Source organism: Cajanus cajan, chromosome 4 (genome assembly GCF_000230855.2).
Source record: "Cajanus cajan strain Asha chromosome 4, NIPB_CcT2T_4, whole genome shotgun sequence".
NCBI classification, from domain to species: domain Eukaryota; kingdom Viridiplantae; phylum Streptophyta; class Magnoliopsida; order Fabales; family Fabaceae; genus Cajanus; species Cajanus cajan.
Window position 1 is genome coordinate 8,172,453 of NC_138520.1, and position 11,954 is coordinate 8,184,406.

At 35.6% G+C, this 11,954-nt stretch overlaps 2 protein-coding genes across 2 annotated transcripts; both read right to left on the reverse strand.

Annotated features, from left to right (window-relative positions):
- Nucleotides 1-211: 211 nt before the first annotated feature.
- Nucleotides 212-5,500, reverse strand: LOC145957132 (alpha-L-arabinofuranosidase 1-like). Its single transcript, XM_083073348.1, has 18 exons — nucleotides 5,360-5,500; nucleotides 5,094-5,254; nucleotides 4,974-5,007; nucleotides 4,541-4,595; nucleotides 4,220-4,425; nucleotides 3,908-4,023; nucleotides 3,669-3,819; nucleotides 3,184-3,253; nucleotides 2,727-2,872; nucleotides 2,559-2,604; nucleotides 2,395-2,447; nucleotides 2,165-2,309; nucleotides 1,850-1,968; nucleotides 1,654-1,725; nucleotides 1,445-1,548; nucleotides 1,276-1,332; nucleotides 591-1,130; nucleotides 212-484 (listed from the first exon to the last, which is right to left on the reverse strand). The coding sequence occupies exons 1-17, from the start codon at nucleotides 5,498-5,500 to the stop codon at nucleotides 899-901; spliced, it is 1,908 nt and encodes a 635-aa protein (XP_082929474.1). The 3' UTR covers nucleotides 212-484; nucleotides 591-898.
- Nucleotides 5,501-8,723: 3,223 nt separating this feature from the next.
- LOC145957603 (uncharacterized) lies at nucleotides 8,724-11,042 on the reverse strand. The gene is made up of 2 exons (XM_083074091.1): nucleotides 10,833-11,042; nucleotides 8,724-10,779 (listed from the first exon to the last, which is right to left on the reverse strand). The coding sequence occupies exon 2, from the start codon at nucleotides 10,627-10,629 to the stop codon at nucleotides 8,725-8,727; it is 1,905 nt and encodes a 634-aa protein (XP_082930217.1). The 5' UTR covers nucleotides 10,630-10,779; nucleotides 10,833-11,042; the 3' UTR covers nucleotide 8,724.
- Nucleotides 11,043-11,954: the final 912 nt, after the last annotated feature.

The window sequence follows — 11,954 nt, forward strand, 5'->3', positions numbered from 1 at the left end:
AAGGACTAAAGACATGGAGTTGGAAAACATGCTTTAGTTTTGATCCTAGTTGAGATTTTACTTGGTGCGCATCTATATATGATGTCAACAAAGCGGTAGTAAAATTGAAAAATGATTTTAACTTTCAATTTTATGTTCTCAAATAAAAAAGAAAAAAAAACTTATAGTTTGTTCTTCTTGTCATTTAAAATGCGAAAAATATAACATAAAATAAACGGAAATAACATTCTTCTTTAATTAACACAAACAGTTACATATTTTTGAGCCTTGACAACAGAACTCAGTATAATACTCGCACATCTTCGTGCTCAAACTCTTGATAATAATACATTTCCGCATAACATAAAAGATAGGCCACAAAATCTCTTGCTTCGGAACTATCTTCTTATCAAATTAACAAATCCAATGATGTCACTGAATAGGGGGAGAGAATCACTTTCACGTTACTGCCAACCTTCCCTGGTGAACTTGTTTGTGGAACCACCTGTATTTAAAATGAGTAGCCATAAATGATTAATGGCATAGGTTTTTACATGCAAGGCTAATTTATGTAATGTATCTAACACAAGTACAGCAAAACCAAATTGTACCTTCTGCGGCTCTGAGAAGGAGTTCTCATCCATTACTTGGTTAGATGTAAGCACTGTGGCTTTAGTATCATAATATTGTTGCACGGTTGCGTTCAACCCAATTATAGAAATGCTAAGGCTCTCACTTACTGTTCCAAAGTTTACTACCTGCAGAAATCAATTATTACTCCAGGTGAATATAGTGATAGATAAAATCATTTACACCAAATATAAATGCTAATCGAAGATGAAAAATGAACTAGACCTAATCTAAAAGATGCTCATATTTGTTTCACTTTCAGACATTGCATATAACAATAGTCAGAATTTCAGTTTAGTTGAAAAAGGACACCTCTTACCTTTATTCTTAGGTAGTTTTTCTTCTCAGTAGAATTGTTCCAAATAATTGCAGATGCAATGAGTTTATTGGATGAATTAATTGTACTGAGTGTTGAGTCAAGAAATGTTGCTCCACTGGACTCAATGAAAAGTTTTTGCACCCAATAGCTTGGAGTTCCATAAACCTGATATGAGTCGAACACAATTGCATCCGGAACCCATCTACATTGACACGTTTACACAATCTTGTGTTATTATGGGAACCATATATGTTGAAATCAACAATAATTCCCGACAATAAATTTTCAAAGTTCTTATTCTATGTTAAAGAGTATAAGTTTTCAAGGCAAAAGCATAAGAAAATTACCTCCTGTCATTTATATTTGAGAACAGTGGTGCATAAGAAACCATATCGACAACATCACTGCATCGGAAAAAAAAATATTATATGTAAGAAATAAAAAACTTTATATGGTTAAGTTGAAAAACTACACAAAACACAGTACATTAAAAAAAGTTAAAACAAATTCGTAAACCTGTTTTTTTCCAATCCAATGAGAAACGCAGCTTCAGCCACAGCAGCCAAAAGACTTCCATTTCCAGCATCTTTTCTCCACACCGCATATTCACTAACAAAAGCCTGTAATCAAATTGAGCACTCATATATCAAATGACAGATAAATCAATATCGATAAATGATGAATTGGAAGAGTTCATAAAAATTTAAAACTGAAATTAATCAAACCTTTGGACCAGATCGTGATGTGTGATCGAACTGAGTAGACTTAGAAAACATGCCATTGGAGTCTGTGTAAATCTAATAAAAATAAAACATTAAGAAGGATGTGAGTAATTGAAAAACACAAGACAAGAAAACACTCTTGCCAAAGCTGAAGCAACAAATGAAAGTTCAATATGTAGTATCAGAATGTTATCATTACATGATAATCGAACAAATCAGCTGGATGATTTAATGGTTTAGTAGAAGCATCGCAATTTGAGATAATTTTAATATCAGGGTAGGCATATCTTATAGCATCATGGAACCTAAGGTAATTTCCTGATAAGAAACAAAAAGTCAAAAAAATTAAATTAAATTAACAATTGAATTAATCAAAGTCGATCTTTAGAATCGTGCAAAATTTCAAAGGTGATCGATCAGTCGTATAAAACAAGTTTTCATGGTTAACATATATATATGAAGATTGTACTAAAATATGTGCTCACAGGATGATAAACACAATAAAATTGCATACCTTCATAATTAAAAAGACCACAATCTTCATTTCCAATAGCAACAAATCTCAAGTCAAATGGCTTAGGATGTCCCATTGCAGCTCTAACAGAACCCCACTTTGACCTAGGAGAGCCTTTTGCAAATTCAATGCCATCGAGAGCGTCCTTTTAATGCATAGATTTTATAGTAAATATAAAGATATAATTCATAATTAACTAAGAAGAAAAGAGCAAGGGAAGAAAGTTGTACTTGTACGTAAGGTGCTATGTTTGATGTATTAATTTTGTCATGGCGTCTGATACCTAAATGTGACATTTAAATTAATTAATTAATATAAAAAAATTCAAATACTTGCATGTGATTGTTGAGAACAAATTTCAATTGGGGTAAGATGAATGAATATATATATATACCAGCGTTGAACACCCATACGGGCAATGTACCAAGGTCCTCTGTTAGCTGTTAAAAAATATTAAATCATTATATTAATTCAATTAACTAAGTAGGACAAATGGTGTAAAAAATCAGAAGAAAAAAATAGGACAAATTCAATTATGTTATATATGTAAAAAGATACTCACTTGGAGATACTCAAAATAACCGATTCCATCGTCACTCCAATAGTTCCAAATATCATTAAAGTGTCCAGGTCTCTCTTCCCATGGTCCAACAGTATCTTTCCACTGATATTTGTTTTGCAGATAATTACCTTCAACATAAGTGCCACCTAATGCATCGCCATTCACAAATAGAGTTATTCCAAAGGTTACATGGAATTCGACATATATACACCCTTGCACACAATGCCCTAATTACATGTGAACGGGTGAATACAACTAGATCAGTTTCGACAGCTTTTTTTTCCACCATGATACATTCTTTTAATTACTTATAACTGTCTAGAAACTGATTTGTGTTTTTACACATTTAATTTAACTGTTTAGGCAAGAATGCAGCGTATATTGTTCCCCAATATAAATAAATAAATAAATATAGTATAGCAAATCCTCACTCTGAAAGCATAGAATTTCAACATACCCGGAAATCTAAGAATTTTTGGTTTCAAATCTGCAACCATTTGGTAAAGGTCCTTTCGGAAGCCATGACCCTGTGACAAGAGAAGAGTGAAATGATATCAAGGAAAAGAACAAACAAAATATAATGTACTGCCATCATTGGGTATTGAGAACTTATTATAATAATTATTAATTATTTTATTACTGAGAACACGTGAAAACTACTACTATGATAATTAATTTGAATAATTCTTTCCTTAGGATTTTTTTTTTGGGATTAAATTACGATTGTAATTTAATGTGAGATCAAAGTTTATTTAAATTTTCAATAGTAATTAATTACCAAAAATTTGGGTGAACTATTTTTTCCCCAGAATAATCGATGACACTTTAAATTATTGTAAGACAAAATAATTAATATTATATCTTACAAAATTAAAGTAATGGGGTTTTCATCTTTAGCCACATTTGTTGATTTATAAGGTGTGATTCTTTTATTCTACTAACCAAGTAAGTGTCCAATGGCAACGCTGACACCTGGTCTAACAAATAAACCCCTTGGATAGTAGTGGTTATTTGAAGACTTGAAATATGATTAGTAGCTTTTGCTTCCACTATTATCTCCACCCTGTTCCATTTTGCACCTCCATAACCATACCTGTCAAGAACCATCACAACAAATAATCTTATGAATATAGGTTGCAGAATCTCTACCACATGTCTTCTAAAGAAAAAAAAGAACTAACTTGATATTTGATGACACTATGTTAACATCAACACCCGTGAATGAAAGTTGAAAATTAAGTTTTCCTTCTGATTTAACATGATAGACCACTTTGTACCTCTTCCCTTGCTCGATATTCTGATGATCATTGAAGAAATTTTTTTTTTTAAAAAGATATACATTAAACTAATAATAAATTTGTCATTTCTTAAGAAAAATAAAGGTGTGACATTATTCAAGTCTTTATTTTCAGATTCATTTCTGCTATATTTAAACTTACATAATAAAAAGAAAAAATATGAAAAATATTTATATGTATTAATTATTTTCTTACCATGCCCCAGTAACCAGGGTTAGAGACGCCAACGCCACCAGAAGGGCAAGGTGTGTAACCACCACAGTGCACCACCATTTGTAATGCAGCTTTATTACGCTCAAAGCAAGATGAACGGTTAATTGATACAGAAATCAACGATTCATTTCCAATAATTGTCCAAGGATAAATATTTAAGGTATTGTTTGGGCCTCCAGCTTCAAAGCCTAAAATTAGATTGATAATAATAGAAAAATATCACTTAAAATATATTGAAATCTAAATGAAACATTGAACTAGGAAGACAAAGATGAAGAATTGTTTTTGGGATATGGATATAACCTCTGTTGCTAACAAGTTCTGCCCACAGTCCCCCGGCGGCAGCATGATTAATCTCCTGAAAAATAAGTTCAAAGAAATTGATGACCATTTTAGAAATTGAATTTTTTTATCTTTTTTTCTGATACTTGTTTTCTATAGGTTCATCTCCTGAAAAATAGGTTATTATGTAATACATCTTTAGAAATGAGTTTGGTTTACCTTTCGTGATTTGGTCTATATTTCGTTTATTTAATAAATAAATTTTGTAAATATTTTAAAACATGTGTTTAGCTAAAAGGAAATTTTCAAACTCCAAATTTGTTTCATTTGCATTAATTAGCAATTTTAAAGTTGAATATTGATTTTTTTTTGAACGGCTAAGAAAATTTTCATTAAAAAGGTACCAGTGGTACCAAAAGAGAAATAAAATAGTATACAACATAACCAAACATACCAGTCTCGTGAAAGGAATAATTATGTCAAGGAAACTACATACCAAACATGTAGATTATTTTAGTGAATATACCTAGACATGCATAAACCAGGATTATAGCACCATTGTGAAAAAGTATACCGGAATGTCTTTGCAAATGATGACAGCCACCTCCAACTGTAAACCTGAATCTCGTTCACCAATCTTTCAAAAGAGAAGCTATTATCATTGAACCTGTAACGATTCCTTGTCCTCCACACTGTCCAAGTAGTTGCCAACCATATGGAACGCCAATATACAACCTGTTCGTAGTGTTGAATTGGTCCAGGAATGAAGTTGAAATGATCCAAAATGTTGCTAGGTAGGGGGGCAGGACAGCTAATCCAATTGAGACAAACTTTCCATACCTTGTCCACCACCGGGCAGGTACAGAACAAATGATAATCAGATTCAATATCCTTCTTACAAAATACACATAATGCATCATTATCTGAGAGGACAATTCTCCTCCTAGCCAGATTATCCACCGTCGGGAGACCCCTACTCATCATTCACCACACAAAAATTTTGGCTTTTGGTGGTGCTGGGATCGACCAGATACAATTAGGTACATCATTATAAGATCCTGCTATAGTTTCAGAGGTGATAGCATGATAAGCATACCTTACTGTATAACTTCCAGACGGTTCACTCTGCCACCCCCATGAATCATCCTGTTCCGGCCTAAGACTATACTCTGTAAGTTGTTGCAATAATTGTTGCTCCAATGATTTCTCCCATTCAAACCTTTCTCGTCTCCAATGTAGCTTCCAAGTCCAACTGTTGTTCGTCCAAGAACCCATATCCTGAACAAGACTATTTTGCTTCTTAGAAATGTTGAATAACCTCGGAAAAACCTTTGCTAGGCAGACTGTTCCCATCCAACTATCTAGCCAAAATCTAACTCTAGATCCTGAACCAATTTTCCACTTAAGTTGCCTTTCAAACCAATTGTCTTGTTCTATACCACCGCATACCAAAAGAAGATCCCTCCACCATATGGAATCACTTCGAGAACTACTTTGAGCACAAAGATTTGTGCCACCTCCATATCTCGAATATAATACCCTAGCCCATAATGAATGTCTTTGATGAAAAATTGACCACCTCCACTTTGCTAGCAAAGCCATATTAAACCTGGTAATATTTTTAACTCCCAATCCCCCCATCTTCTTTGGTAAAGTGATCCTATCCCAGCTTATCCAGCAGATTTTTCTTTGATCTTCCTTACAACCCCATAAAAAGTTTCTTTGTAGACGAACGATTTGTTTGCTGACCTTAACAGGCATTCTGAAGAAGGAAAGAAATAATAATGGTAGGGAAGTTAAGACCGAGTTAATTAAGCACAGTCTACCTGCCATTGATAAGACCTTGCACTTCCAAGAAGATAACTTTTTTTGAATTTTGATAACAATAGGTCTCCATGTCTCAAACTTTCTTGGATTGGCACCAATGGGAATCCCAAGATATGTAAAAGGAAAGGATAGAAGTGAGCAATTCAATAATTGGGCAAAACCTTCCTCCATAGTAGAATCAATTCCCATAGCTCCGAACTTGCTCTTACAAAAGTTGACTTTCAAACCTGAAACCATCTCAAAGCATCTCATCATACTTTTAATTGCCATTACATTCTCTAATTTAGCCTCACCAATAAACATGGTATCATCAGCATATTGGATAATACTGATAGGAACCTGTTGAGATCCAACTTTCACATCACAAAATCTCTTTTGACTAACTGCTTCCCTCATCATTCCCGTTAATCCTTCAGCTACAATTGTGAAAAGGAATGGAGACAATGGATCACCTTGTTTAAGCCCCTTTTTGACACCGAATTCCTCTGAAGGACTACCATTCACAAGTACAGATACTCTGGATGACATGAGACATTCACTTATCCAACTAATCCAAAGGGTATTGAAACCAAGATGTCTTAGCATATACAGAAGATATGTCCAACACACTGAATCATATGCCTTTTCATAATCCACTTTAAAAAATATAGTTGGTTTATTAAATCTTTTAGCCTCATCCACAACTTCATTTACAACCAATGCACTATGAAGAATATTTCTACCCCCAATAAAGGCACTTTGCCTCTCATCAATAACACTTGGCAAGACACACTTCAATCTATTTGCAAGGACCTTTGATAATATCTTGTACATACAACCTACTAGAGAAATAGGCCTATAATGACTGAGGCATTGAGGATCATTTCTCTTTGGGATTAGAGTGATGAATGTAGAGTTTGATCCCCTGGGTAATTTTCCATTATTGTGAAATTCTCTGATAAAACGACAGATATCCCCACTCAATGTAACCCAGAATTCCTTTATGAATCTAAAACTAAAACCATCAGGACCTGGACACTTGGAACTGCCACATTCCCATACTGCTGACTTAATCTCCACTTCCGTGAAAGGAGCAATAAGCAAGTTATTTTGTTCTGAGGATATGACCTTGAAACGGACACCATCTAGTACAGGTCTATGTTGGTACTGTTCTTGGAATCTTTGTTTGAAAAATTGTCTTACATGGTCTTTGACCACCATGGTTTCATCTGACCACACCCCATTTATAAATAACCCCTTCAGTTCATTCTTTCTCCTTCTCCAGTTGATCATTAAGTGAAAAAACTTAGTATTCATGTCTCCCTCCTTGAGCCACGAAACCCTTGATTTTTGAGCTAGAATCGATTCATTTCTAATAGCCACCTCCCAAAACTTATTTTGAAGTTCTAGTCGATCCGACCGTTCAGTTTCATTCAATCCTGTTTCCTCTTCCTTCTTGTCCAGACTACTAAGAATATTCACAATCCTTTTCTGTGACGACACTGGATCCTCAAACTTGACAGAATTCCATTCTCTTAACTTTTGTTTGAGAAGTTTAAGTTTCTCTTTCAATACATAGGCCCCCCATCCATGAACACACAATTCCTTCCATGTATCAACAACAAATTTTTTGAAAGAAGGGTCTTGAAACCAGTGATCGAGCGAGCGAAAAGGTTTCGGTCCCCAGTCTGAATTTGAAACTTGTAGTTTAATTGGACAGTGATCTGAAATGCATCTATCCATGATCATTTGTATACTACCTGGCCATGCTAAGAACCATTCCCTGGAGACCAAAATCCTGTCTAGCCTGCTCCTTACTGTACCATTTGTCTTGTACCAAGAAAACCGTCTCCCTACAATCGGTAGATCCTCAACTTCCATCTTCTCAATGAAATCATTAAATGCACGCATATCAGATTGACTACAATTCATTCGTCCCATACTCACTCTCTCTGTTTCGCACCGTATACTGTTGAAATCTCCCACCACACACCAAAGATTGACTGAACTAAGTCTTCTTTTATCTTTTATCTCTTCCCAAACTCCCATACGTGGAACTCTTTGACATGGCGCGTAAACATTAACAATATTCAACCTTAACCCATTATCTTTCCACACCCCTTCCAATCCAAGATAAGATACACCTTCAAAGTGTTGAGATACCTGGAATTTGTCTCCATTCCATAGACATAACAATCCACCCGCAGTATTAATCGCTGGCACAGCTCTCCATTCGCAATTTCCATCCCCCCATAGTAATTTACACAATCTTTCATCAATGTCTTCCTTTTTTGTTTCTTGTATACACACTATCTGAGCATCTTCTTCTACTATCAGCTTCCTGATAACCCTCCACTTAACCTTACCTCCCATCCCCCTGACATTAAAAGATATCAGCTTCATGGATCACCGTCAAGATTCCCCTTCCTATTTTGATTTATTAGTTCTTGTTTCTCTTTTTTATCTCTCTCCTCTAAATCCATCAATGTTTTGATAATCTGTTCTTCTTCCCCATTGAACGTGATACCAATTTGTTTCCCCATTTCCCAAATCCTTTTGGCCTCCGCAAAATCATTCTTCATCCAAAACAGCCTATTGCAATTATTTATATCCCCATCCGAAATAGAATTACATAGTGATGATACTGCATTCCTCACTTTACTCCTTGCCGCTTTCCGGTTGCGATGATGTTCCTTGGATCGTATTTCATTTTGTGGTAGAATGTCATCCTTCATCCCTCCCTCTCCACTCTCCTTCTGTGATTTATTTATTCCACTTTTTGATATTGAAGGATTGAATTTTGAACCCCCTATAATTGATGTTTCTGCTTGTGTATTCAACATTTTGATGGAGTCAACATTATTAGTCTCCGTAACATATTCCTCTGCTTGACTAATCCTATCATCATTATCAGACTTTCCAGATTCACCTTCACAAATATCCTGATTATTCACTATGACTTGTCTGAAACTTGATTCTCCAAGCTCAAATGTAGATGGAGCACGAGGAAACACACCATTGAACACTTCTTCACGTAAGTTCGACACCCCAATAGGCCCATATGTTTTTTCCACCACAAATTCGTCACTGTCTTCCTCATTCTCTGATAACTCATCCTTCTCAGTTACACTGTCTTCTGAACATTCTGCTGATGATGATATCATATTTACCTCTCTTTCACTACCTATCGATGACATGAGTGAGCTTTGATTGCACCACAACCTGCATTTGCATTGACTAGCTACACTTGCATTTTCTTCATGAATACGAACCTTAGTGACCATGTCATTGATCTTCACCGAGAAATGTGAATCCACCAAATTGAAGGAGGATGTTTTGATTAACAGCCTTGCAGCATCCAGTCTAGAAAAGGTGTTTATCTGATCGTCCATCGCAACTAAGGTGCCCATCGTCGCTATGACTTTTGAGAAGCACTCATAACTCCATAAATGAATAGGAACACCATTACACTTCACCCATACCAACCTATTACCAGGAAGTAAGTTTGGTTCCCACTTTTGAATAGAGTGAAAGAAAGACCAGACGTCAAGTTGATCGTTCAAAACCTCCTCATTCACCCCAGAAATTAAGACCATATCATCTCCCATATACCGAACTTTTGCTTGTTCTCTTCCACAAAGGATCCTAGCTTCTTGTATTTTGTCGAATAAAGTTAAATCCTTCAGCCTACCCACCCAACACTCCTTAATCCACTCTGAATTTACATATTCAGGTACATTGATATGTATTCCATTCCACTGTTCAGGATTAGACGAATGTTTAACTCTCCATACTTGAGAAATTTTTCCTCTATCACTTCCTCTTACAATTTGCGCATAAGATTTCCTCTTATCATCTCCTACTGGTAATTCCTTCCCATTCAATCCCCTATTGTCAATCTTAGATGAAACCTTCCTTGTGTCCTTGTGTGAAATCTTCATCTTAACAATTTTTTCTTTGTTACTAGGCATGAATACGGAGTCATTCCTTGGGAATTTAGGCAAATTGACATACAACTTTTGACTTCCTATCCGAACATTATCTAGTTCTCGTTCAAGTCTCTTAACATCTTTTACATCCAGAAATCTAACAAAACCGAATTTGTTGCCCCATCTATTCCTTTTTCTAACTACGAAAACTTCCCACACCCTCCCCCACCTTTGAAAAATTCTACGCAAATCAATTTCATTATATTCTTCTGGAAAGTTCTGAACATAAAAGGTTGTACACCTACCATTGAGTTCCTTGTTGTCATGCCGTTGTCCATGCCGTCGTCCAGCAGTTCTACTCCGTTGATATTCCATATCGCTTCAGACTTCTTCTTTTTTTTTTTTTTTTTGAGCGTTGAAACCGGCTCTGAACCTACCTCCCGACTGCCATGCCAAGGGAAGCTGGATCTACATGGATCGGGACCGAGGGAAGCTGGATCTACATGGATCGGGACCGAGGGAAAGCTAGATCGAAGCCGAGGGAAGCTGGATCTACAAGGATCGGGACCGAGGGAAACGGTGGGTGCCTAGTATGCTGGAGGAGATTTTGTTGCTGGTGCCGGTGGAGATTTTGTTGCTGGTGGAGATTTTGAAGGAGGAGGAGGAGGCGGCGGCGCTGAGGGAATTATCACCCCTCGTCGACTCCTATCCCTAAACTCACTCAACCATGGCGAGACTCAGAGACGACCACCACTGAAGAGTTGCTGATCAGAATGCAGAAACTGATAATTGGAATCTATGGCCCTGGTGTTGTCATTGCTGTCAAAAGAACCACAGGTGAGCTTGTATGGAAGACCACTTTGGATCACCACTTTGGACAACCATCATAACAGGGTAGCATCTCATGCCGAAAGTTGAATATTGATGCCATGCATGCAATGCAAGGAGAATAATTTGTTGCATTACCTCGAGAAATGCTCCAAGAAAGGTGTCAGGAATTCGCCTTGTAGTGGCTTTGGTAGCAGCATTTACAACTAGCGTTGAGTTTGCATCAACGTAGCAATACTGAAATGCAAGAAAATAAATCACCAAGGAATACAACATAACACCCAAGGAACCTTTGGAAGAACAAAACACCATTTTTTTCAAGATTTTAATGATATCCTTGTTTAACAAAACGATCGTATATATAGGCAACGAAATTGTATAAATTGTAAATAAAATTAATTGTCTTAAGGGAAAAAAATAATTTTAAGAAAAAAAAAACTAAGAAAAAACTACTTTAACTACTTTAATTACTTAAAATAATCTTATCTTACCGAATCATCTTCTGTATTAGTTGGTTAAAAGCAAAAGCGTTAAATACTTTCATATTTTAAATTGGTACTTATCTAAAGTCTAAACTATTAACGATGTACGTCATACGTGAACTGTCAGCGAAAAAACATGGAGGATAATTTCAAAACATTTTGTTTTTGATAACTGAATGGATAATTTTAAAACACAAAATTGGAAAATGAATATAGGCTTTAAAACATAAACATGGAATTAAAGAATGCAAGTGGAAGATTCGTTCCAACTTACATGTTGTAACAATAATGTTTTTCCATCAACAACAAATCATCTACTTGCAATATTGTTGAGCATAAATCCTTAAAAAATTTACTTAACTCGGTAATAGGATTCCATACTTAATATGT